The sequence below is a fragment of the Stenella coeruleoalba genome (genome assembly GCF_951394435.1).
Source record: "Stenella coeruleoalba genome assembly, chromosome: 4".
Taxonomy (NCBI): Eukaryota; Metazoa; Chordata; class Mammalia; order Artiodactyla; family Delphinidae; genus Stenella; species Stenella coeruleoalba.
In genome coordinates, this window is record NC_137149.1 from 71,435,509 (window position 1) to 71,463,481 (window position 27,973).

Genomic DNA, 27,973 nt, shown 5'->3' on the forward strand with positions numbered 1-27,973 from the left:
TGACAATTAGATCTGCCCCAAAAGATCTAATTTGTTTTTTTCAAAAGAAAGGGGTGGAGGGGGGAATCAATGGGCCTCTCTTTTATTTGGCGACAAGCAAGTGCAAGAAAGTTCATCTGTAATTTGTTCAGTTGTCTATCTTTTGCGTATCTGTGTTCTGGCCGGAAGGGGCTTTGAGGTTTTTCTGCAGCACATGAGCATCAGCGAGCTCTATCCTCTTATAGTAGTTCTTCTTTGTCTCAGTAATCTCAAAGCCAAACTTTCTGTAGAAGTCAATTGCAGACTCATTGCTGATCTGGACATGCAGATAGATGTTGTCAAAAGTGCCATCTTTTTCACAGATGTTTAAGACATGATTTAACATTTTAGTTCCTATTCCTAGCCTTCGGTAAGGTGCCGGACATCCTAGTGTCATGATGTAAAGTATCTTCTGATTCTGTGAATGATCCACCCTTCAGCATACTGCACCTACTGCAATATCATTGAAACAGGCAAGTATTTCAGAGTCCAGAGGCACCTACCCACCTCTGCAGGGCCCAGCTGACGCTCTGTCAGGTTAAAGGTCACCAATGATGAGATGAGATTTTTGTCTTGTCTGAACTAAACCTGAAGTGGATAAATCAGGTTCAATTCTGAGAATCTATGATTTGATGAAGTGATCCATAAGTGTTTGAATGACAGAAACATGATAGATATAAAATTATAAGGATGTAACTTATTAATGAGACATTAGGGATTAAGAGGGATGGAGTATATTACAAGGGGAGTGGTGTGGGACAGAGGAACTGGTTTCATCTTGTTCTTTCAAATATGTTGCTTTTAGCCGTAATATTTATGCCCTGATTTGAAACTTAAATTTCAGAACCCTGCAAGTCAAAAGCCTTGGCTGTATAAGTCTAAAACAAAAACGACTGTTTTGTTACTGGTCGTTCTTAGTGTCATCCATCCTCTGAGGCAGGAGGGTGGATTGGCCCCGCTGCAGGATGGCGCAGGGCTTCTGCATATAGAGAAGCGGTGTTTGTGTGTTGTGGCTGGGATAGGAGGGGGACAGTCCTCCGTTAATATCTCAAAATATCATTCCGCTACAATAATATGGTTGAGTGTGATGAGTTGGTTTGAAAGCCTTAAGAAAAACTGGTCGGAACTCATGAAAATGGTGCGAATTCTTGACTTAGGAAACTCAAATGGTCAGAAGTCACCTAAATTAACGCCTTCCTCTGCCAAATAACAGCCAGTTTTGTTTTCTGGACAGTTTCTTGGCGTTACTGACTTATGCGCTTACGCTAATTGTCCTTTGAGGGCTGGTTACTTGGCCCCTGGACTCGCCGACGTGCCAGACTGAGCCCGAAGCTCAGAGGGTGGCCCTGGGTTTCCTGCACGCTGTCTGGGGGAGCGCACATTGTGTATCACCGACAACGCAGCATTTGAAGCCTTTAGAACAGCCCATTTGTGATGAAGGAGGAAAAAATGTGCTGTCTCCGGAAAAGTGCATTTCGAAAACGAGGAGAGGATGGGCTGTTGTACAAGAAAGAATTTGTTCCTCACCAGAGAGTTTGCTGGAAATGAAGACGCGGCGATGCTTTATCCAGTTTCTAGCTGTACGAAACGGCTAGCAAGAGAAGTCCCAGTCCAAGTTCGGCGCGGACTGGGCTCCTTCAGAGAGCCGCTCGGAGGCGTGGAGACAAGCAGGAGACTCCGACGCGTCGCGCCAGGCGCGAGGGAAGAGCTGATTCCCCAACTCTGTGCAGCGGGATGCAAGCCGCCCCAACTGCTCTTCCCCTCTTCGGTTCTTCGGGAAACACTTCGCGTGCTTTGTTTCAGACGCCAACCCATCTTTCTCGGTTGGTCTACAGCTCCACCAATCCCGCCCGCCCAGGGCGGGGCCTCAGGGTCAAGGTGGACCAATTCCCCAGCCTCGCCCGTACACGCGCTTTCGGATCCCCGGGGCTGAGTGACAGTGGTCGGGTCCAACCTGCTCTCCCAGAACGTGGCCTCCGCCAGGGGCGTTAGGGAACGAGGCGCCGGAACCAATCGCATTGGACCTAGGGGGCGGGGCCTCTTTGCCAGCTCCAGACCGGCGCTCTCCGCACTCCCTTTGCCAAATGAGAGATGAGGAGGGGCGGTCGTTCAGTCAAGGTTCAGCCACTGGAGGAGGAGAGGTGGGCGGGTCGGGAGTGCCTGGCGGCGGGTCCTCAGCTCCCAGCCGAGGTGCGGCGAGCCGGTGGGGGGACCGCGAGGCGAGCGCGGGAGCCTGGGCGGCGAGCGCGGTGTGAGCTACCCGAAAATGCACTCGGATGCCGCCGCTGTCAGTGAGTAACAGAGAGCTAGCCGGCCGGGAGCGGGCGGCTGCCAACACTCTCTGCTCATCTCCCACAGTCCCCGCTCTGCGCCTCCAGTCCCAAAACGCACCGGGAGACCCTGCCCGGGAGCCACCCCTTCCCCTCCCGGGGCCAGGGCGGGCGGTGACGCTGCGGGCGGCGCGGGGCGGGGGCGGGCGTGGGGGGAAGGGGCCGGCCTGCCGGGGGAGGGCGGAGGTGAGGGGGGTGGGGACTGGCTCCATTTCAGTGTTGGGGGAAGGGGGGGCGGGACGTGCGATGAAGGGCCGGGACCAGAGTGTCCCGGGTGAATGGAGGTGGAGGCGGCGGCGGGCGCTAGCGAGCAGGGCTGGGGGTTGGCACCGGCGGCGGAGGAGAGAGAGGGAGCGAGCGAGCGGGGCGCAGGGGTGAGGATTTCCTAGGGGCCGAGCGGTGCGGGCGGCTCCGTGAGAAAGGCGGGTGAGTGCTAGGGGAGCGCGGGGGCGGGGACAATGGGAAGAAGGGCTGGATGGCGGGGGTGGGGGGGGAACAATGGGGTGGGGGATTGGGGGCAGCGGCCGTGCGGGGCAGGAGGGCGGGCGAGGAGATGAGGGCTGATGTAATGGGAAAGCGAATGGTGGGAGGGATTGGGGTGTGATGGGATAGTTGGGGAGTCCGGCGGGCGGTAGGGCCTTAGGAAGCGTGGAGGGGTAACTGGGAGTGGTGAGAGGAGGCAGACGTCGGGGTAATAGGATGGAGCAGGTGTTGGGAAGGTAGGGTAATTGGGAGTGGAGAGGAAGAAGGTGGGGAGGGTTTGGGGTGACGGGTTGGAGGTAGGGGTAGAGGAGGTGCAGTGGGGGTGAAGAGCTGGTTGGGAGGGAAGGGAGGTTGGGAGGGGCCGGGGCAGGGGTAAAACTGTCTTGTCCAGATTCGGTCCGCGTGGGGCTGGGGGGAAGGTGTCAGACTACGCGTTTGGGGGAGGTGTATCTTCCCCCGGATTAGGGCCGGGTTCCTTGAGGGGGAGCTCTGAGGTTTGGGGTGCTTGGAAAGGAGGGGGCGGGGCTGAGGTGGAGGGGGCGGGGGAGGTGCCCAGAGGTTGGCGCTGGCCGCGGTTTCCCCCGAGCGGCGGGAAGCGAGGTCAGCGCTGGCGCGGGATCTGGCTGCGGGAGTGGGAGGCGGGGCAGGGGAGCGGGCTGCGGGTTTTCCGTGGCGGGAGACGGAGGGGTCGGCCCTGGAGGCCCGGAGCGTGGGGCGGAGGGTGGTCCCTGGCGGTCCGTGGATTTGGCAGTCTGTGACGCAGTTGTCTAATTTCTGGTCGTCAGGTGTGGAGGCTGGTGCCTCGGGACCCGCTTCCCTGTCGGGAGGGTCGGACTACAGGCCCCGCGCAGCGCCCGCGGGGCGCGACCTCTCCCAGCCTTGCGGAGAAGGCGCTTTAGGGGTTTCCCTTAGGGTCTGGCTCCAGTCGCCGGGTGTGAGGCGAAAGGCAGTCCCGCGGAAAGGGGAAAAGCAGTCCTGCGGCATTCTGGGACTTGTAGTCCGGGCCGCGGTTGGGTTGGGTGCACGTGGGTAACTGTGGAAACGAGTCCCAGAATGCAGCGCGCCCCTCAGAGCTTCCCAGCTCTGCTAACTCGTGCTTTATTCCCCGCGGACTCGAGCGCGTTGTAGGGCGGTGCTCCTGTCCCTTGGGACCTTCTCCCTGTGTCAGCGGCTGGGGGAGAGAACCAAGCCAGACGCAGTCCTTTCGCACTTAGGTTCTTGATCCCCGAGTTGACTATTTCCCTCTGCGTTTGGTGGCCTTACTTATAGAATAAATGCTTGGTTTTGAACCATCTAGTCCATAGGTTGTGGGAAAACGTTCAAGATGCAACACAATCTAAAGCAGCGTTTAGGATGGTGTATATTTGTGGCATCCAGTGTATATAAACACTAGGTTAAAATGTTCCATCTTAGACAAATCTGGGAATGCAGTGGAGACACATGTAAACCTTGTGAAGATAGTATAAATTATGTGTTTGTAGTTCTTGGGCTGTTTGGATTGCCAAAGGAGAAGGGGACTTTTGGAAAAAGGATGGGCTTGAAATGAATGACTGTTGGAGACGGCTTAATGGAATTGAGGGTGGACATGGTCCCATTCATTTAAGCCAGCGTGAAAATGTGAAGATGAGGGAAGGGTATATTTGATGTCTTCAGTTTTCAAAGAAGCATGGGAAGCAAATGAGACTAGAGGAAGGTAAACTCAGTGCAGGACCTTAAGAGGTTTCCATGTTTTTTCGTTTCTGTTCTTTAATATTAGAAACCATCCATTTAGACTGTAGACTCTCCAAACATCACATCCTTTGCCAAGTTTTCTTTACCATTTATATGCGATGACTCCAAAACCTGTAATGATTAACTCAGAGATGACAGAGTATTTTTATGTGTTGTATAGGGTATTTTGAAACTGTTGGTAGCATGGTCACTAGAAGAGTATTATGATGACCCTAATGATAAAAATTTTACCAAGAAGTCCAAAGATTTGGAAACTGGTATGGTTACAAATGAACTGAACTTGAGTACTTGTGTGATTTTATCAGGAAAAGATGTATATCTATTTTATATTTTACTTAAGCTTATGGTGAAATACCCAGGAAATCCTTTGTGATATGTAACATGGTCATGTTTGTTTGTTTGTTTTAATGTGCATGTATCACTGGAATTTGCTCTTGTAAAGGGTGAAGTGTATGAGGTTGAAAACAAGAGCTGTACAAGATGGTGTTTTTAAAGAAAATATTAGGCTAGTCATTTTTTTCCCTTTTCTTTTTTTTTCAATTTCATCCCAAAGGGCAGGTGCCCTATACACACACAACACTCCCTCTCCCCCAGCCCCCAAACCCTGGGTTCCTGTACATAATCACCTTATACTTTCTGCTCTGGTTTTTAGGTTCCTCTTTGATTTTTGGCCTTTGGGGAGGTTCTGTGTTTTCTTATGAACAAAATTTTTTGACTGTTTTAAACAGATGGTTCCAACTTAATGATGGTTCGACTTTACACTGGTGCTAAAGCAATATGCATTTGATAAAAGCTGTACCTCGAATTTTGGATTTTGATCTTTTCCCAGACTGGTGATGTATGATAACTCTCTTAATGCTGGGCATCAGGCGGCATCCCGTCAGACACAGCAGCTCCCAGTCAGACACAATACGCTTATTACCATTTTGTACCCAGACAGCCCTCCTGTTTTTCACTTTCAATACAGTTTTCAATAAATTACCTGAGATATTCAACATTTTATTATAAAATAGGCTTTGAGTGAGATGATTTTACCCAAGTATATGCTAAGGTAATAAGAGTTCTGGTCATGTTTAAGATAGGGTAGGCTAAGCGGTTATCTGTAGGTTAGGCATATTAAATGCATTTTCGACCTAGGATATTTTCAGTTTGCAGTGGTCTTACTCAGGGTAAGTGGAGGAGGATCTGTACTGGTAAGAATTTTCAGGTTATCTTGTCAATAACGTTGCCAGGAAAGAAAGCCCCTCATTTTCTCCACTTCAGAGGATTTCTGTACTTGTACTCTTTTCTTCCTCAGTTCTTGCCTCCAAGAATTACCCCTATTAACACTTGATCACATTTTTTTCAAATATTATTTATCATTATATTCTTTTCTCTTTTCATCTTTAACTGCTCTCAGAAGCTCTTATTAGCTTATTGCTTGCTTCCTGACAATAATATATGCTTTCATTTTTCTCATCTTGATAATAACAGTCTTGCTTAGCAGTGTAAAAATCATGGTTTCAGAAACTGACCTCATGATGACTTTTGTTGTATCAGTTAGGATGCCTCTGGCAAATAACAATATTCAATCAAACATGGCTTAAGTAGTAGAACTTATTATTGTTAGCAAGAAGTTTAGTGATAGATGGTTCTAAGGCTGGTGCAGAGTCCTAATGATGTCTTAAGAATCTAGGCTCTTTGTATACTTTTTTCCTCTCTTAGTATTTGGTTTATCAAGAGCCTCAGGCTCATTGCCTCATGTGTGCAATATGGTTGCTGCAGCACCAGACATCATGCCTATGTAAGAAAAGGAGGGAAGGAACATACTTCCTTACAGTTCCCTCTTAACAGAGTGGAGTCTTTTTCTCACCTTGGTGACTTCCTCTTTAGTCTCACTGGGTAGAATTGACCTCATGCCACTGCTAGTTGTGAGGGTGGTGGAGAAAGTGAAAGTCTGGCATTTTCAGCTTCTGTTGTGGGATGTGGACTTTGCTAGGGTGGAAGAAGGGTGAGGAGAATGCTCTGGGTTAGTAGCCTGCAGTTATTTCCCTGAATCAGCTACTTTGTCCAGTTGTCTCTGGCTTAGACTCAGTTTTTTTAATCTGTTGATTTATTTTCTGTTTCATTCTAAAATAGAGGTGACTTACTAAATATAGATAAAATTCTGTCGAGAGAAAAATACAGATTTACAGGCTACACATAAATGCTTGCCGTATGTTAGAAATGGGCCATATATTTGGTTCTGAGCTTCCTAGTAGCCAAAATAAAGAGGAAAACAAGACCAATTAATTTTATTCATTTGGTTAATGAAACTGCAGTTCATTTAATAACCCAAGCTGGAAGCTTAGACATTTCTCATCCTCTTTCCCTGGTCAGTAGCGAGAGAGAGGCTGTATCTCTTCCCATGCCTGTCCTTTCTTTTCCATACCTATTGCCATTGCCCTAGGTCTGATCCATTCTTTCTTATGTTGTAATAACCAGTAATCCTTTTGCCAGGCTCAGCCTCCTTTTTATCCTCTCCATCACCAGTTGAATATCTTTGTCCTTACGATCCCCCTACTCCAAAACCTCAGAGGCTCCTAGTTGCTTACTGAAATAAGACTCCTCAGAAGCTGGGGTTGAACCTGTTCTGTAGTTTAAGCTCAGTTTTGAATTCCCCCAGCACTGCTCCCTCCCCACTGCCTTCAGTGCTACTTCAGTGGGAGTTTTGTGTTCCTTGTTCCCTCTCTTGAAGGCTCGCTCCTTCCATTGAATCTCCAAAGACTGTTTACTTCTGTTCTCAGTTTTATCTTATTTAACAGTAGCTGCTTGTTCACTTATTTGTCCCCTCCCCAATTAGATGATAAGCCCCCTGAGATCTGGGACTGTGTCTTACTTAGTAACCACTTTATGGTCCAGCAGAATGCCTCGCTTAGGACCTCAGATATGTAATGAATTGAACTTAAATGGTCAACTCTTGAGCAGTTGGTGAACTATCTGGAAAATTTTAATGTTTCCTCCTGCTATCCTGCATGCCTCCGAGGTGTCTTTCATTGTCTTTAGATTTATCTTCCAGGCATACAAACTTATGCTTATTCATTCTATGCCCTTTTTTGACAAAGTTGTCCTGTGCAAACCAATTTAAGTAATATATATGTTTAAATACATGCAGATATCAGTTTTGAAGAATGTCTGTGGCATGGAGCAGTTCTCAGAGAGGGAGCGGAGTGCTGGTGATATGCTGAGGGGCCGAGAGCGTGCGTGTGAGAGTACGCGCGTCTGCTTCTGACCTGGTGTGTAACAGGCCACCGAGGTGGGGAAGGCTTGGGCAGGGCTTGGACGGCCTGGATGTGTCTGTTTTTCCCCTCTTCTTGTTTTATGACCAGATTCTGGTCCAAAGGGCTTATTTCTTAATGTTAACAATACATTGAGGCTCACTAAAGGCTTGCTTTCTTTAGAAAGTGAACTATGTTAGTTGGAGGTGAAGTTTCTGAGCCTCTGATGTTAATGCTAACATCTCTTCGTAAGTGGTCAGCTTAAATTAGAGTTAATAGCTTTCCACAGCTTATTCTTTTTTCTTATTCTGAGATTCAAGTTAGGAGAAGTACCTCTTGAGGGTTATTCTGTTAAGCAGAATGTACATTTAAAAATATTTGTGGCTATAAAAGAGGCTATAATTTGTGGCTTATGTTTTAAATAGAAAAAGTATTGAAATTTTAAATAGAATCATATATTTTAGCAATTGTTGCATGACTGTTTCAGATCTAAGGATCTTTTTTCTATCATGTTCAGTATTCTAGTAGACAAAGTAACTGCTGCTTTAGATTTTAATTGTTTTTCTTTTAATCAGAAGATGCCGTTAATGAGTTATTTTCCATCTAGGAAGGTAGGCTTGTAGTTTTTGAAACTACTAATTAATATATTGAGTAAAACACTAAATGATGCAGAAGAAGATCCCCACCCTCCCCAAATAACATTACCTCTGGGTATGATTTTTTTTAGTTCCATCTTTAAAGATATTTTCCTTGTGAATATTTTTTGAAAACCTTTCATTACTTGCTGGCTGTATCAGTAGTACTTGCAGAGATGGTGTGTCATCCATCTGTGTCCATGATGGCCTTTGCCAGTCTTCGGGGCCCAGGCTCTTCCTCTGATTGGGGAATTCTTACCATCAAAGGCAGAGCTGCCCAGATACACCCACACCAGGGTGTGAATCTGAAGCTGAAGGCAAGACATGGGAAGAAATTGGAAGTGCCTGGGGGCCATTTAAAGAGGATGGACAGTGGTGACCGCTGTTTCTAGAGGCCGTGGGAGCTGCAGTCCAGGCAGGTCCAGGCTGTGTCAATGGTGCACTCTGCAGTGTGCCCTTAGGCATTATTTTGGTTGTACAGCTGATGTGCTTGGTCCTCTGGTTTTCCTAGAGATTCTGTGAACTACCCAATAACCTTTAAAAAAAAAAACCACTGTTCATATAGCTAGTTGGTTTCCGATGCGCACAACTAAGAACTCGGACAAATCCAACATCCAGACCCGTCTTGGGTTGGTACTTGGCCGAGGCCCTTGTGGAGAAGAGCAGTGGTCTGCCTTTCCACCCTGGTTGGTCTCTGTTCAGAGTCCAAGAGTACTGGCTCGAGGTGACCCAAAAGGCTAAAGGGGGACACAGGCAGTGTCAGTCGGAGCTGCCTTTGCCAGTGGTCAGGCAGGACTCTGAGGCACGCATCAGTCACCCCACCGATCGCACTCTATGGAGCTCTTACTGCTGTCTTTGCCTGATTCCATCTTTGTCCCCCCACCCCCTCCCCAAAATTCTTGAGAATATTAGGTATGGAAATAATATTGGTAGAATATTTATTTTGTTTATCCAAAATTATATCTGACAGTCTTAATTGCTTTTTAATTGACTTTATTGAGTATAATTTACATTCTATAAAATTGTACCCATTTGATAAATACGTGTGTGTGTAACCACTACTGTAATTAAGATATAGAATGGTTTCCTATCTCCTTAAAGTTCCCTTGTATCCCCTTGCAGTCTGTACTTCTCTACCTCCCACCACAGTTTTTTTAAAGATTTTTTTGATGTGGACCATTTTTTTTTTTAAAGTCTTTATGGAATTTGTTACAGTATTGCTTCTATTTTATGTTTTGGTTTTTTGGCCACAGAGGCATGTGGGATCTTAGCTCCCCAACCAGGGATCGAACCCGCACCCCCTGCATTGGAAGGTGAAGTCTCAACCCCTGGACCGCCAGGGAAGTCCCCCACCACAATATTTGGCTTTTAATATATATCATCTTAGGCCTCCTCTGTGTTAGTTGATGATTTGTCATTTTGCTGTTCATGGGGATAGTACAGTATAAAAAGGTGTAATAATCTCTCTCTGTCTTTTTACTGAACTGTTAAATCCAAAGAAAAACTATCAGTGCTATATAAATTATAAATCTGGTAATTAATACTTTACCACATAGAATGGGCTTGAATTAGATGACTTGTTCCCTTGAAAGATTTTCTGGTGGATGGCTTTTCTTGCTTCTCTGTGGGCCAAAGGCATACAATGCTAGGATTTGCTCCTTGGTTACCACGATTTCTTTTAGTTGTTATCTGGGTCAGGCTGAGAAGCAGGAAAGCATAGTAGTTAAGCGTGGGCCCTGGTTCTAGGTTCTGCCTCTGTTAGTTGTGTGACCGTGGGTAAATTACTCAACTACTCTGTATAAGCTTCAGATTCCTCATGCATAAAGAATACCTCCTGTATGGTATGGAGTTGTTCAGTCAACAGTGTTTATTGAACACCTACTACGTACCAGGCCGTCTTCTTCATCTGTCATGAAGTTCCCCTTCCAGTGTGGGGGAAGATGCAGATAACAAGCAGGTAAATCATGTAGTATGTCAGATGGTGAGCGGTTCATTTGAGAAAACTCAAGCAGGGAAGGGCAGTGCACAGGTGCCCCTGTGTGTGCAGGGGGCAGAGGAGCAAGAGCAGGGACGTTGTAGTTGTACGAGGCTCAGTCAGGGAAGGCCTCACTAAGAGGGTTGTCGGGCAAGCGCTGGTGGAGGTGAGGGGGCATTCCAGGGAGAGGGGACACAAATTCAGAGACTGAGGAGGGGAGCAAGGCTGTAAATGAGGAACAGCAAAGAGGCTGGTGTGCTAGGAGTAGAGTTGGGGACTGGGCAGAGAGAAAGAAGTAGGAGGCAAGATCAGAAGTGATCCTGAGCATTAAATTAGATAGAACATAAAGTATTTAGAGAAATGCTTGGCCCTTTTCTAATGATTACTGTGTAATGACAATTCCTTCATTAGGCTTTAAAAGGAGACCCTTGAGAGGAAAACAGGTTATAAGAAAGAAAAGAAGCAAGTGAAGCGTTCCCTCACTTAGTCACTCACCAAACCTTTTTTCTTGCTGCTGGGTGCTGCTGTAACAGCATGACTGAGCCTGGTCCTCGTGTTTAAGGAGCTTCCTTCCAGCAGGCTTAGTGGTGGATGCAGAGAGGTCCTGCACAGTTGAAGTATGGGGCAGGGCAAGGTTATTTGGATGCCCAGGGTGCTTTGGGAACAAATAGGGAGTCATTAAAATTATACTTCAGGGAAGGGTTAGCTATTGTCATGTGGGTTTAGCTTTTGAAGTTTTATTATGTGAAGAAAAAGATGGGTGTGTGCCTGAGGGGTGAGGTGGGAGGGTGCTTTCCAAGCAGAGGGAACAGCCTGGCAATAGCATGGGTTTTGGATAGGCCAGAGCGAAGGGAGGCGAGGTGGAGGGATGGTCAGGAGCCATGGGGGAAGGGCTGAAAAGAGGCACCAGGGAGGGCTTATGAGTGGAAAGGAAGTGAGGGGAGAGAGAGAAGTTAGAGGAGGTGGGGCGTGGGGAGAGAAGAGGAACAAAGTGGGATGGGGAGGGGGGGGAGTGACACGTGTTTATATGCAGTGATTATTCTTGGGCTGCTCCAGCTGCCGTGCCTGCCTTAACTCATGTGATCCTCACCACAGCGCTCTGAAGTACGTTACGTAGGTACTGTTATCATCCCCACTTTCCAGATGAGGAAGCTGAGGTACAGAAAGGTTAACTAGCCTTCTCAAGGTCACACAGCTGATAGGTGGTGAACTGAGATTCTAACTCAGGCATTCTGACTCCGGGGTTTAGGTTCCCTCCACTGCCTATGAAATAATACTCACTGTTTTATCTGTGCTTTTCATTTAATCCTGTGGTAACCTGGCAGGTATATTGGAATTCCATATTTTGTCACTGTTATCTTTGTTTTGCAGTTGGTTCTTTTCTTCTTGGAATGGGTCCCAACAGAATAAGGTGTAGGATGAATTCCTCCCTTCCCACTGCTCTTCTTCCCCTCATTTCTGCCATCTCACAGTGACAGTGGGCGTTTAAAAATGGATTCTCGCTGGGCAACTGATTGTGGCAAAGAAGAGTATTTCCATACTTTTTCTTTACTCACTAATGAAATAGTCATTTTTAGTCTTAGATTTTATTTTAAACAGACGTTTGTATTAAGCACTTTTTAAACACATAATTTTTATATATAGGAGATACCTAACAAGATTGCAGAAAAGCCAGAAAGCTTCTTTCAGTAGAGCTACTAATGTAGTTTTTGCGTAACATCTTTGAAATGATTCTCTTTCCTTTTCCTGTAGTTGAGGGTGAGTTTAAGTCTTTTTCCCCTTTAAGATCTCTTTGTACAGATTCCATTCCCAAAATTATTAGACCGCAGATTACTTGTTCTTAATTAAACAGGAAACTGAGAAGGAGTGTTGTACATTCAAGTCCAGGCAACTGGCTATTGAAGTGAGAGTTTTAAAGACCTGTCCTCTTGTCATCCCTTCTGCCCCGTCTCTACTCTTTGATCTTCTGGGTTCAGTCTGTCTTAGTCTCTTCTATGTTGAATAATAATAGGGATTAAAATAATAAACCTTCATTAGTGCACAGTATGGGCCAGCACTGTGCTGAGGGCTTGGCATGCACCGTCTCAGGAGTCCTCACAAGCCCTTGTGAGGAGGGGCCTGCTGTTCTGGTCTAGTGAGGTTGGGTTATAGGCAGGGCCCTCAGCTAGGACGCCGCAGAGCAGGGACTCTAACCCAGGGCTTTCCGAGGCCAGAGCTGCACTCTTTACCGTAAATCTGGCCTCTTCTGACATTAGTGAGGTGAGAGGGTGATTTTTACTCTGAGCGATGGAGTGGACGGATCTCTGTTCTTCCGAGGGTAGGGTAGGGTGAAGAGAGTGAATCTAGGGCCCTGTGTACCTTGTTACGGTGGGAGAGCAGCCAGACCGGCTGTCCTGGAGTGGCCGACTCCGTTGAGATGACACCACCAGCAGGCACAGGCTGTGCAGTGGATGACGGGTGCTAGGTGGCACGCCGCCTGTCTTGGGCGGGTGGCTTCTCTCCCAGCCGCTTCTACAGGTCCTGTGAGAGTTAGGAGGAAAAAGCCAGCAGCAGTGGTGTGCTTGGTTGGTTTTAACTTCAGATCTTGTGTTCCGTGAAAGCGCCGAGTCACCTGTGATGACTGCTCCCTTTCCTTGTCAGTTTTCCCCTTTCCATGCTCACCTTTTTGGCTTTGTGCCTTATAAATAGCAAATATTTATTGATGAGGAGAATGATATTAACACCTTCCTCACTGCTACTTTGCTTCATTTGGTTTTCACCTAGCTTTTCGACCCTGAAAAGCCTGGATCTTGATCTTTTTTTCTCACTGCAGGGCTTGCGGTGAATGAGTTGAACTCCCCTCTGGCCCGTGCTGAGATTGTGATGTGGGTATGGATTGGCTGCGGCAGGCTGGGGGTCGAGGCGAGGGTGGGGACGGAACTCTCCTCTCTGGTTGCACGGTAGAGGCACCTGGACTGCTTGAGAAGCCTTTGACAACCCCACTCCTGTTTTTATTTAGTTGGTCTGGATTGGGGCCCGGGCCCTGGCAGGTATTCGCACTGCCCAGGTGACTCTGATGTGCAGCGACTGGATTAATGCTCAGGAGCTTCCTGGGTGCTTGGGGTTTGGTTTGGGCTGGGGGTCAGAGGACTCCAAAGCTGCGGCTGCCCCCCTCGGGCCCTGCCCTGGGCGGAGAGCACAGGCCACCCCGCTCGCTGTGCAAGTGAAGCAGAGTGCCGCGGAGCTGCCGCTCAGGTGGCGCCTGCCGTGTGCCAGGCACCGTGCTGGGCACCTTGCGGCACGGGTTAGTTTGATTCTCACAGCGTCCTTAGGAGGCAAGCACTATTACCATCCATTTTATAGACCAAGAAATTCCTACTTCTGACAAGTTAGACAGGCGTGTGGTATGAAGCTGACCCACAGCCTGGCTTTTGGTTTTTTCCTAGCTGTGGAAAACTCGTTTCGGATCTTTGTGTTTTAATAATTTGGCCTCACATGTAAATATGTTTGTTTTAACGAGTGAGATGTGTACTTGTGCCATCTCACATGGCTAAATGACGATCAGTTGGTATGCAGAAGTGTAAAGTGGTGTCTGTAATCCCAGTTGAAAATACTACTTTTTACAGCGTCAGAAGTAGACTTCATTTTATGGTAGATTTTGTCTGTCAAGTTATTTTGAGATAAAACTCATTTCTAATGACCTTTTTTACTTAAAATTGCATTTTGTACTTGTCTTGTAAAATGACTTATACTCTGTATGCTTGAGCTCGTGTATAGATCCTCCCTGACTTGTAAGCTGACCCCCTCTTTACACTGGCTTCTGTAACCTTCCAGGGTACTAAGCAAATCGAATCTCAGCATTTTAAACGTGCTCCAGTCTCGCCATCATAAAGCCCAAACTCAGCAGTCCCTCAGTCCCCCACCCGCACCCCAAAAGCCATCACTGATTTAGTTCTTCATTTTCATTGTCATCAGAATGTATTTATTAGTACATATCTGTGCATAGTGCTTATTAAAAATTTTTATACCCGAGAGCATTGCTCACTGATTGGCCACCTGGAGTTTAGCTAATAATAAACTACTTTTGTGAATCTTTAGGGACAAGAGGAAAGAGGTGTACTTAATAGAAATAATATAGGCGTTGTGTATCTTTTCTGCACCATCTTTTCTCCAAAAAGGAAAAAAAGAAGTTGGTAGGTTGTTTTAGATTTTACCAGCTTTAGTATCTTTTTATTTAATATTAAAGTTCTCTAACTTTGTGTGCTTGCTTATTAACAACCTTGGGTGGGAAATGCTTTTTACCCCAGATGGAGTGTGAAGATACATGGACACTTGCTCCCATCAGAAATAAGCTAGAATGGAGGAAGGGGCTTTGGATTGGGAATTAGAAGATGTGAATTATCCCCAGCTTGGCCACAACTAGTTACCTGACCCTGCTTGGGCTAATTTTCGTAGCTCAAGGAGAATTTTTGAGACTTGGACAAAAGGACATGAAATGTTGAGCTTCCCTCTCAGCACCTAAAAGCAATCTTGTTGGTTTTCCTCCCAGTACCATCACATTTTGTGTAGAGGTTAGTTCTAAAGTCCACATGTAAGGTGAAAATCACCTGTATTAAAAATATCACTGGAAATACTTTCAGAAGGTGCCCCTCCTCAGAGGTTGTCTCCAACACAGCAGTTCTTTCCTCTAGCGTTAGGACAGGTCGCAGGCTCTTCAGCTGAGCACAGTTGCAGCAGCTGGCTTATGTTTAGGGACTGTGTTTTATGAAAAATACATTTCTTTAAATATTTGACTCATACAAGGTTGTGAGATCCACGTGGAAACTGAGCTGACCCAGTGACCTTCAGATTCCTGTTGCCCAGCTCCCACTCATTAAGTAGAGGCCTTGAGGGCAGTTACTGGGACAATTGACTTTTCTTCTCTCTCCCTCTTCATTTTGCCAAGCAATTGAGTTGAATTTGTGTGAGTTGAATGTGGATGTCCTGCAATCCCGTTGTACTCGGGATGTCTTCCCTCCACTTTTGCTGCCACAGTCTACCTTAAGACCCTAATCATTTCCCACCTCAGCCACTTCCAGTAGTCTTCATGAAAGGCCGCTCTAAATCCAGGCCACACACCCGCCGTAGGGAAATTTATCTAAAAAACTGATTAAAACACTTTCACGGCACCCAGGCTCACAGCAGTGCTTCTCAGACTTCTCCGCCAGCGTTCTGCTATGGCAGAATTAAGGACTCTCTGGATTCTGGGAGCGTAACTTGGTCTGGTGAAATTTCTTTCAAATTTTGTGCCATAGTCATTTTTTTGTTTTCATGTGAAACACTTGTACATGTGAAACACTTGTACATGTGAAACACTTGTACTTGGATTACCTTTGAGTAGGACTGATGCTGCTTGAATGTGCCATGTTTATCTGTTACATTTGCATACCCTCTGATGGTCCAATTGGAAATACAAGTCCTTAGGAGATTAAACTCTCAAGCAGGATTCAGAGCTGCCTTTTTCTGACCTTGCCTGCCTTTTGAGTCTCCTGATACCATGCTGCTTCTCACATATGAAGATCTAATGGTGTGAATGCACTGAAATACCCTGAACATATTGAATTTAAGTCTTGATGCCTCTGTACCTGCATTCATTTATTCCTTGAGTATTTATTGAGCACCTGATGTTTCCCAGGTATTGCTTTAGGTACGAGGGATACAGCAGTGGACAAGAGCAAGCACGTTCTGGCCTTTGTGAAGCTTACATTCTAATGCAAGAGGAAGATGACACACAAATATGACATATATGACGAGGTACTAATGCCATAAAGAGAAGTAAAGCATGGTAAAGTGATAGTGAAGAAGGGGTCCTGTTTGTTGGGTCTGGCAAGGTTCTGTAAGAAGGTGATATTTTAGTGGCAACCTGATTAAGTGTGAGAGCAAGCCATGTTATTATTAGAGGAAAGAGTGTTCAATGCAACGAGAATAGCACGTGCAAAGGCCCTGAGGTAGGAGCATGTTTGGAGTGTTCACAGAATAGCAGGAAGCTCACTGCAACTGAGAAGAGTGAGCAAGGGGAAGATGAGTAAGAGACGAGATTGGGTACATGGGTAGAGGCGGAATGTGCAGAGAGAGCCCTGAGTCCATGATACGGAGGACTTTTCTTTTGCTTCGGATGCCTTCCCCTTCCATGCTTTGGGTGAGGTTGAAATTAATTTTAATTTGTTCCACATGTTAGTTGGTTGCCGCTCAGTTTGCTAAATAATTATCTCTTGCCCATTGGTTTGAAAAAAAAAAAGGCAAAAGATTTATTCGATCTGAAGAGAAACCAGAGTATTACATTGATTTGAAATGCCAGTTAATCATATTAATTATATGTGTTTATACATACTTACAAATATACAGACATATGTTTATTAGCTCTCTTCTGTTGATTTGTATTATAATTATAATTACCTCTATACCAGGCATTGGCAAACTACAGCCCATGGCCCCAGTCAGGCCCACCACCAAGTTTTTATAAATAAAGTTTTATAAATAAAGTTTTATTGGAACACAGCCACACTCATTTGCTTGTGTATTGTTTATGGCTGCTTTTGAGCTACAATGGCAGGGTAGTTATAACAGAGGTCAGATGGCCCACAAAACCTAAAATATTTAAGATTTGGCCCTCTGCAGAGAATTTACCAACCTCTGCTTTATATTATGTATTGTCTGATAGGGCAAGTTCTTCCTCATTCTTCTTTTTCAACAATTTCTTGGCAAGTCAAGCACGTTTGTTCTTTTCAGATGAACTTTGGAATCAATCTGCCAAGCTTGCCTGACTCCCTTCCTTTTTCCCCACCTCTTTTTTGGGGTAGGGAAGTGGGAGGCAGAGAGAATAGGAATTTGACTGCATTTAATTAATACTTTAGAAAAGGGTGAAGTGATCGCCTTACAATACTGGGTCTTTCCATTCCAGGAATATAATATCTCTGCATTTTTGTCTTTCAGGAAACTTTCATTGTTTCTTCATTCGGTTGTTGCATGTTTAAGTTTATTCTTATGTGTATTATTGCTTTTCATTGCTGTTGTAATTAAGATCACCTCCCAGGTATATTTAACAAGTGACTATTTATGTCGTAAAAGAAAGGTTTGGATTTTTATGTATTTAAATTGTTTCTGACCCTCTTATGGAAGTAAACTCCTCTTAGGACTGTTAATTCTGAAATTTGATTCTTTTGGTTGATGGTCATTGTCTGAACTTACCAATAATTGTTTTATTCCTAATATTTATGTCTCTGCCTATGTTGTGGGATTATATACCAAGAGTAGTTTGGGGGAAGTGAATTTTGACTCTCATTGACGTTCACTTTCTTCCATTATGTAGGTCACAGCAAATGGTAATTATGTAAAAACCCAAACAAACCAACCAAAAAAAAAACCCCCCGGAAAACTTTATGCCCAGTCAGCATTTGTTGATCATTTTTAAGAATGCCCAGAAGATAATTTAGGCAGACCATTTATCAAGCAGGCTATGCCTGTCTGCAGAGCCATTTGTCGCTTTTAATACAGAATGTAGGGTTCGCATGTCACACAGGAGAGTCAAACCCAGTGACTACTGTGGAGGGCCTTTTGATCATGGACTAAAGTTGACTTAACCAAGCATTTATACTTTGGAATTAAAATATGAGCAGAAGGAGATTTTATGAACGAGTTAGTACTTTCCTAAATACGTTCTCTGTAAAGCATTTGATCTTTATCCTTAACAGCTATTCCTAAAGGATGTGAAATCTATTTTAGATTTCAAGGTCTCTTACTTGCCCTGAGCACTGAACAGATGAACCGTAAATTCAATATGTGTTAACCTTCGTGGGTTTATCTTTTAATGCCATTTTGGTCTTTTTTTCCTGAATTTGTGTCTACTCCCCAGCTTCTTCCCTTGGTGAAACTAAGAAGAACTATTCTGTTCATGCTGCTGTTCCTTTTCTTTTTCCCTTTCTTTTTGGTGAAGCGATGATAAGGTGGTTATGGTAGTAGACGCCGGATATGGAAATAGAGAATTGCTGACATATATTATGTGACTTGTGAAATGAACCTTGTTGCTTGTGTTATCTGTAAAGTGAAGCTCATGTATAGAACCTGATCTTAAATGCTTTTGTATATTTTTTTCCACCATCATTATGAATGTCAGTTGGTGGTATATGAATATAGATAGAAATGCCATCATACACAGTAGAGATGTATCAGGCCACATGCCTCAGTCACAGAGGGAGCTCCAACTTTGAGATCTTTGATGTGGGGCTTGACTTGGACCTGCAGAAAGTAGAAACCATTGTAGATAGCTGTGTGGTGTGGAAAATGGTATAATCGAATAGTGTGATAATTGATGTCTTTTATTCGGCACTCACTGTGATCCAGGCATTACATTGGCTGTCTGCCACATCTAGGCATTGTAATCTCACTTCACAACTGAGGACGTTGAAATTTAGGTTAAATAACTGGTAGGCCTGAGATTCAAATTGACTGTTAGACTCCAGAGTCAGGTTGTAAAACTCAGTGAGTGGTGTTTTGGCAGAAACCGTGTATGTGTGTGTGTGTGTGTGTGCGTGCGTGTGCGCACGCGCGCGCATGTATATAGAAGGATTTAGCAGCTTTGTTTAGATTCTCCTGTGTGAATCTTGACAGTTGAATTAACATCAGGGTGGTATGGCATGAGTTCTGGAGACCTCATTGCTGCAATGATCTTTGGCAAACCCCTCCTGTGTGGCCTCAGTGAGAGAGAATCTAGACCCTTAAGTTTTCTGGTTTTGTTTTTTTGGGGGGCCCAGGAGCTTAATTAATATTTCAGGATGTTAATGTAATATATCATTTGTCTTCCAAATTTTAAATTGGGAGAGTACAAAAAGGGGGTTTATGGCTTGGTCGTAGGTGCCAGGGGAGGGGGGCAGTGTAAGATTAAGCTCCCCAAAGCCTTTGCAGGTCAGGAGGAGGCTGTTGCTTCTAGTTTTAGAGCCCCCTACGCAGCTTTATGAAATAGAAGCATAAGTAAATAAATACACACACATATAGACACTCGGATAACCCAAATGGTTTTTAATCCTTTTCTGTGCAGTCGCACTAATTAAGATGGAAAATCAAGGTCTGTGCACATTATGTCATCATTTACCTTAAATATGGCTAAACCATTCAGATGCCAAATAATTAATAATGCAAAAGAGTTAACACATGTCTATATTTGAGGCCCTGCTCTGGTTGCCTCTCAGCCAAGAACTCTGATTCTTTGGACCATTCTCGGTGGCTGTGCCTGCGGCGTGCATGTGCCAGAGCCGTGCATGTGCGCATGTACACGTGCAGCCCGCTGCTCCCGGCAGCGGTGTGTGCATGTTAGGGTCTCTACTGCCTGCTGGCCCCTCTGCCCTCCAGGCCAGCCTAGACCTGGATTCCTGGCACAATTTAGAAAAGAAAGTGAAGCTTTCTAAATGCTGACAAGTCTGCTTGCTTTCCAGATTCGGAGCAGCAGCCCAGAGAGTCCAGCCCCAGCAGAGACAATTCGTGCTGTAGTGTCCGCGCTTTGCATCTGATATGTGTCCCACATAAAATTCCAGTGAAGGGAGATTATTTTCTTTTTTATCTGAACGGCATAACTTGGAAAGTTACAGTATCTTTTCAAGGTTATTTTCAGACTAACCTTTACTAGTCTTTATGATAGTAAAGAAAAGGAACTACTGTAAATCTTGATATTTTATGAAAATACTTCTATTGCTTGTTCAAATATGAAATTATTCAGAGACTTTTAACCCATATTCGCATAGCCTAATATGTAGGCAAGCATACTTAACTTTATAAAAAACATTTGAAATTGGAGATTCAAAAGCCTAACAGTTTAACTTAAAGTTTTATGTTGTGCAGGATTGTATGATGGAGCAACTTAATTCGTCTTGTGTGTGTGATTCATTGTGCAGTTATTAGAGATGGCATGTGGAGACAGTCTTTGATTTGGCCATGTTTCTCTGTGAGTGTGAGTTCTGCCTCTGTGTTTCTGGTTCTGTGGCACATTTTACTGTTGCCATGCAGCTAACTATAGACTATACATCCCAGAGCCCTGGCCTTTCGAACTGGGAGCTTGCAGGATAGTCCTTTGATCTGTCTGTGTTTGTTAAATTAGGAAGGGGAGGGGCTTAGATTCCATTTCTGCTCTATGTTATATAAGAGCCAACAAAATAAGTATATTGTAAGAAATGCCGAATGGTTGAGATGCTTTCCTATTATTTTCTTGCCAGGAGCTTGATATTGTGCTAGTAATTCTGGGGAAGAGAAAGAGAAAGTGAACAAGTTTCATTTGAGATCTGTCTTCTATTTTTGTGACTTGTTTAATTTGCTAGCATTATTGATATTTTTCTTTTAAGCTCAAGTTTATTGCTGATAGGCTATTATAACTACTGAAGTATTTTTGTTTTACCTTACAATTCACATGAAAATGTCATGAACTTTATTTTAACATGTGGTTGGGAATTTAATTGTCAGACTTTATTTCTAGCAGATAGGTTGGTAGTTGCATGTTGTATCTTATTTAATAAGTATCAAATTAATGGAGATAGAATTCAGTTGTATCAAAGCATTTGTTTATCTTCACTTCTGAGCTTTCTTTTTTAATAGTCTTTTTGCAATATGAGAAGTAAATGACACTGAATTTTCCCCTTTTCTTTTAAAGACTTTCAGCTGAACTCTCATCTCTCAACACTGGCAAATATTCATAAGATCTACCACACCCTTAATAAGCTAGTAAGTCAATCTTTTAAAGACAAAACTACCAGCCGTTTAAAGTAGTAGTTTTAAGTGGATTTGATAAAATTTAGATTATGGATATTAAGATATCAGCTGTTTATGAAAATATTGAATTTTAAAGCTTGCTGTATGGTATGTGATTTCTTGGTAATGATGAACATATTTCTTGCAGAATCTAACAGAAGACGTTGGCCAAGACGATCACCAAACAGGTATCTAAATGCTAACACTACTTAATTTTAAATAAACTTCCTAATATAAAGTTATAATGCATTCCATTAGCAAGTTGTTACTTGGTTGAGGATTGTTCTTCAGGGTGTATGGAGGTAGCCATCTCACAGCTCCTTCCCTGGAGGACATCTGTTCTAGGGCTCTGGTTTACAGAGTACTTCAGTTCCTTTAAAGGGGCTGGGGAGTCTCCCCAGTGATTTCAAAATAATCATTTCTCTACTGAAGTGTTTAGTTTATACTAAAAAGTTGCTACAGTTGTGCAGTTTGGAAGGTATTGCATAAATATTTGTTGACTTGAGATGTAAAATGAGTTGATAGGTCGGTAGGGGCTTGTGTGTGTATGTGTTGTATAGGTCTTGAGGATTTATGAATGGGAAAACTGAAAGTTGATAATTGTAAACAGTTCTCTAGCCCTGTGGTTCTCAAACTGTAGCTGGCATTATAATCACGGAGGTGGGGGGTAGTTCCAATGGATTGCTGGGCTCCACCCCCAGAGTTTTTGATTCTGTAGGTTCGGGGTGGGGCCCTAGAGTTTGCATTTCTAACCAGCTCCCAGATGATGCTGATGCAGCTGGTCTGGAGACCACACCTTGAGAACCACTTCTCTAAACTGTAATGATCATAAAGTTCAGAAACTTGCACTTGATCTGTAGTTATGAAAACTTCCAGCAAAAATGATTAAAATATATTTTAAAGTTTTTGAAAATTATCACAGTAATACATGACTGTTAGAGAATTATGAATAGCACAGAAGCAAAGGAAGTAAAAAGCCACAATCCTCCTTCACGTCTCCCAGTCCAGCCTTCCCCCAGTTTGCCGCTTAATGTTTGTTCTTTCAGACATTTTTGTACCTGCATATATTTTTATAGTAGTGTTTTTTTTAATTTATCATTGATGAGCTCATACTCTACATACTATATAGCATCGTTCTTTTTTCATTTAATTTTTTAACTTAATGCTGTATCTTAGAGGTTGTTGGGATTTAGAACTCTCCCCACCCTTCCCCTCCAGATTGGTTCAGGATCAATTGAAAATTAGGCACAAGATGGAGATTGAAGTAACAGTTGTGTTGGAAAGCACAGCTTAGAAGAGCAACAAAAATGCAGAGGCTTTTCAGTATTTCAACTTAATTAGATAGCCTTACACGCAATCACTGCCACAGCTAGTTAAGCACAGCACACCTCCCGGCCCCTCTCTAACCCACCATTATGGTGGAAGGGTATCAGCTTCTGCTGGCAGGTTGATCTGAAAGGGAGTTTAGAAGGGGCTGGGCCCCTCTGCTCAGTTCCTCCCTGCCCCAATCACCAGTTAGATCAGACATTCCTTCTTCCAGAGGAAGGAATGAGAGAAGGGGGAATGTATTCTAGAAGGCCAGGCCACGGAGGGTCCCTTCACCTGATCTTTCTGTTTTAGTAAATATAGGTCAACTCAAGGCAGTCAAAAACAGTTTGCTTAATAATTTTATTTATTGATTGATTATAGCTCCTTAATTTTAGAAGCAGTGTATGCACATGGTTTTAAAAGAAATGTCAGAAAGGTGTAAAGAAGCGAAGGTTGCTGGCCCATTTTATGAGCCCTAGCTCCCATCCCCACTAAGTACTACACCCTTGACTCTCCAGAGATAACTCTTATATTCTTGTATTTGTTTCCCAAATGACGATGATATATGTTTTTCCCCAAATGCAAGTATACCTTTGTATGTGCCTCTTGTTTTTGTCACTCAGTATATCTTGGAGATCTTTTCATTGCAGCACATTTATAAAGCTTTATTTTTCAATGACTGCATGATTTTCTGTTTCATGGATATATCATAATATGTTTCTATTGATACACATTTAAGTGTGTTTAACTTTTAGCTAATTTTCAGGGCCAGTTTTAAAAGTTAAAAAAAAAACACATTTCTCTCTACTGTTCTGGAACAATATATTGGTAGACATCAGAGATTTTTTAAACTTAAGAGTTAGTGTAGTTTTGATTTTTTAAAACTGAATTTTGTGTTTGTAAAGCCTTTAAGTTGTCTTTCCCTTGGCTAAGGTAATAAAACATCTAAGTGCTGAGTCTTGTACATTCTGTAGTTAAAGTTGAACTTTGGATTTGAATGAGTATTGTTACCGTGGTAATTTCACATTTAAATATTTAACCTGAATATGGCAATTTAATAACTATAAGCTATAATTAAGGAAAACGAAAGTGGAGAGTGTGTTTGGCCTCATGCCTCCTCTTTCGCCCTTGGGGACAGTGGATGTGCCTGATATTTGGTATATGACTTGCTGGTGCAGTTCCTCGTACCTCATACGTGCCAGTCAATGTCAATTAACATTAGTAATTTCTCAGAGTGGTCCATTTCCCCATCTGGTTATAGCATCACTTGTGATTACCATACCTGACAGAGTATACTTTAAAAATTAAGTAACATAAAATCCGTAGTGTTTGGAAACCTGAGAAAGTTAATCACTATAGTGCCTCTTTGTAGTGCCTCCTTGAATTTCTTGGCCCATCAGTAGTCTGAGCCATTTCTATAACAACTGTATATGGAAGAGCCAAACTAAGTGCAAAAGAGGCCTGTATCTTCCTGCTCTGTTTCCTTTAACACTTTCCTTTGGTGCTTTCAGTCTTCCACCAGAAAAAGAAGAAAGAAAAAAAAAAAGGAGAGAGAGTGTGTATTGGAGAAGCAGCACAAAATACTGGGAGTGAATTTAAAAAACCAGAGAGGGGGGCTTCCCTGGTGGCGCAGTGGTTGGGAGTCCGCCTGCCGATGCAGGGGACGCGGGTTCGTGCCCCGGTCCGGGAAGATCCCACATGCCGCGGAGCGGCTGGGCCCGTGAGCCATGGCCATTGGGCCTGCGCGTCCGAAGCCTGTGCTCCGCCACGGGAGAGGCCACAGCAGTGAGAGGCCTGTGTACAGCAAAAAAAAAAAAAAAAAAACCAGAGAGGACCCAAAAAAATGATGGAGAATGGAGGATGGTAGATGTCAAAAGTCAGTATTGTTTAGAGAGAAAGGAAAGGAAATTTTTTGGTCTTAAATAGTAGGTTAAAAATTGCGCATTTGGACACTACTAGTTTTACTGAAGCAAGCAAGTAGTTCAATGCTCTGTTCAAGAAAATGAAATAAAATATTTAGGTACTGGTAAGATGTCTTAAAATGCATTCTATTTACCAACTTAAATTACTATACTTTTGTGACATTATTCAGTGAAAAGTGAGGTGAAATGGCTATATGAAAAGTATTGAAATGGCAGAATGAACATGTAAAATGTTATTAAGTGAGTCAAGGCTATATGATACAACAAACTCATTATAATGAAAATTAGTGAGATTTTTGTATTGGAACATGCATTTATACTAAGTTTGGAAAAGTCAGAAAAATTCTCTAATTGTATAAACCTCTTTGAGGATGACTAGAAACTGGGCACACAATGTAATATGTCTTACAAAAAATGAATCCTGAACAGGACCTTTTTTCACTTGAGGCCCACAGCAGGAAGATTAAATTAAAAAAAAAAAAACAAAACAGAACAGTGGAGCAGTGATTTAGATACCATTTATTAAGAATAACATGGTTAGTTAAATTATTATCAAAACAGCCAGCTGCATAGGCATTAAAAGGCCTTTGGTTTGATCCAGGTGAACTTAAATTGCTCTTTAAAATTGATTTTTATGGGACCAAATATTGGAATAGATATGTTAAAAATGTTGGCGGTATTTCTAGTTGTTTAATGTAAGAAGAATAGCTATATTCATTGACCTCCTGATTTATTTGAAAATATGGTCAGTTAATAGAATAATTTATTTGTTCCTCTTAAAAACTGAACCAAAAAGAAATGACCCTGAGCTCAAATCATAACCTTTGGTTAAAAAATAGAAACAATTTTTATTGCCTTCCTAAGGATCATTTAAACGCTTCAGCTTCAAGAAAGAGCTTCTAACGATGGGAGAGGCAATTTCAGAGTCGCTGTCACAATGTAGAAATATTATAGACTGAACACCAGAATATCTATCACGATAATGTGAAGGAGCCTGAACCATAGTTTGGGATTACTAGTTGAGATTACTCATCTCTTCCTCTTCCTAATTCTTTATTATTATAATAAAAAGGCTTTTTCTCTTTCATAAGTACCTGCCAGATGTTTCTAATGACATTTAAGATGGATCCTTAAAATCTTTTTCATCACTGTTTTTTCTTGGGTGATTGGCAAATATTGAAAACTTGCAGCTCTGATCATTTCAAATCAGTTTATGGGTTAAGTCGCTTTAATTTGTTAACTATTTATTGAATAGGAACTTTCAGGTGCTCCACTTATTGGCCCGTTGTCTTATCTGTAGAATTGGGGTGGTAATAATACCTCTCAGATTTGTGAAGATAAATTTGAAAGTGATTTGTAGTTACTAATTTAAAACTTCAGCCTTAATATTTTGCCTCTACCTGTAATGTCAGATCGTTTATACCTAAGTAGATACTTGTAGCAGGTTAAAATAGCTAAAGCTTCTTTGAAACATAAACATTCCATAACATTGTTGTTTACAGTATTTGCTTACTGAATTTTCTTTTTACTCTAAAAATAAAGTTTAATTAGGGTAGATAAAGTGATATAAGTTCTAAAGCAGTAAAGTCTAAATTTAATGATACGAGTAAATACAAATTTGTAAAACATTCATTTAGGTTTAAGTGTTTTTATTATAAAAAGACATCACAGTGTTATTTTAAGAAGCAGACATTCTAGAATATTTGTGTTTAAAAAAAATCCGACCTGCCAGGAAACTTAGAATCAAGTGCTTTTCTTAACTGACAAATGGGAAAGAAAATCTGAAATGGTGGTATATTATCTATTCATAGATGTTTCAAATTTCTGGAAACATACTGATCTCTAAGCAGAATTTGATTTACGCTTGTTTTAGGAACACATTTATTCAACAAATATTTGCGAGTCTACTGTGGGACTCTCAGTACTGTATATACTGTAGTACTACTGTACTAAGATGATATATTAGCTGCTGTGTCTGCACTGGTGAACAAATCAGAACCCTGCAAACCATGGTGTACTTTTGTGCATGAACCTAAAAACCTGAGTTGTTGCTCTTGCTCAGGTAGGATCCCTGGAGCCATGCGGGGTTGGGGGAGCAGCTTCGGGGCCACGGAGCCGTGAGTTGTGTGCTCTTCGTGTATTTTTGTTGACTTGGTTCATGTTGGCAAATTATTTTAGGTAAACTTGTTTTCCTCAGCGTTAAAAAATTGTTTTTGGGCTTCCCTGGTGGCGCAGTGGTTGAGAGTCCGCCTGCCGATGCAGGGGACACGGGTTCATGCCCCGGTCCGGGAAGATCCCACATGCCGCGGAGCGGCTGGGCCCGTGAGCCATGGCCGCTGAGCCTGCGCGTCCGGAGCCTGTGCTCCGCAACGGGAGAGGCCACAACAGTGAGAGGCCCGCGTACCGCAAAAAAAAAAAAAAAAAAAAAAATTGCTTTTGAGATAGCCTGGAACTTTTCACTGTCATCATGGGTTCCAGGGTTCTACCTGTGGAGCTGTGCTGCGTCGTGTGAGTTGGACTCGTCCTTCCTGTGAGGTGGGGGTGGGTGGCGAGAGGCTCAGTGAGCCAGTGGGTGCCTGGGCTGTAATGGGCACCGGGGACGAACAGATACCGTTTCATTGTGAAGGGTGGCCCCTAACAGTCACTCGCTTATGCCGATGATTGGAGCAGAGAGGTCTGAACGAACGCCATGGGAATAAGCGAAAGAACAAAACGCCAAATTTGGGATGCTTTGGGGCTAAAATATGAGTAAGTTTTACACCAGGAGAAGCGATTTGTGGAACTTCAACAGTAAGAAGAAAAATTAAGTTGAAAAAGTTACTTTATGATGTTTGTATGTTTACCAGAAATATGATACTCTTGTCAAGTAGGAATCCGTGAAAGCAAGACATTATGCCAGTGTTTCTATGAAGAGGCAAAATAGTAGAGGAGCCGGTGGATTTATCTTTATTGGTGAATATTGGTGAAGACATTATTTTAAATGGTGTTCATCTTCCCACGTGCTGAGGAGATGAGTGCATTTCCTCTGTGTTCTGCAAACGCTGGTGGGAGGGAGAGGTTCCTCCCGGAACAGATGCTCAGAACCCGCCCATGACCAGTACCAGGAGACAGTGTCTTTCCTTCAGACGTGCACGTCCAAGGTGGGAGAAGCAAGCCTCGAAGTTGAAGGCAGACTCGTTTTTGAGCAGCGTGGCAGGCTTTCCGGCAAGGCGGGACCCACTTTTTCATTCTGCAGGCTCCACCCCGAGGCATTAACGGACAAGAATAAATCTTGACCGTTGGCAGTCTGCAAAAGCTTGGGTCTCCGTGCACCTCTTCAGACCTTTCTGCGTGCTTCAGTGTAAAACAGGACTGCCGTTTCACCAGGAGGACGAGCGGGGCGTGTGTGGTGGGCAGCACGTTTTCTGGCTCTTTCTCTTCCTGATTTTGCTGCTGTTGTGGGGAGAGAGATATGGGCGTGCCTTGTGTCTCTGAAGAACCTCCTACTCCCTCCGTTGTTGGGCTCTGGGAAGGGTGGTTGAGGATCGTTGTCTTTTCAGCCTGGTGGGCGCTGCCTCTGGCTGAAGGAGCAGGCAGGGTCCAGTAC

General features: G+C 43.5%; 1 protein-coding gene across 6 annotated transcripts in view; it reads left to right on the forward strand.

Moving 5' to 3' along the window:
• Positions 1–2,180: 2,180 nt before the first annotated feature.
• DCUN1D4 (defective in cullin neddylation 1 domain containing 4) overlaps positions 2,181–27,973 on the forward strand; it is a 68,853-nt gene continuing 43,060 nt past the window's right edge. For 2 of the 6 annotated variants that reach the window (XM_079920241.1, XM_079920243.1), the window contains exons 1-3: positions 2,181–2,309; positions 21,060–21,130; positions 21,306–21,345. In XM_079920241.1, coding sequence (XP_079776367.1) covers positions 2,285–2,309; positions 21,060–21,130; positions 21,306–21,345 — 136 coding nt within the window. In that variant the 5' untranslated portion in view covers positions 2,181–2,284. Of the gene's footprint in view, positions 2,310–2,755; positions 2,775–11,708; positions 16,181–17,510; positions 20,361–21,059; positions 21,131–21,305; positions 21,346–27,973 lie in introns of those variants that run through there. The other 4 variants (XM_079920245.1, XM_079920246.1, XM_079920244.1 and 1 more) reach the window with 4 other exon arrangements.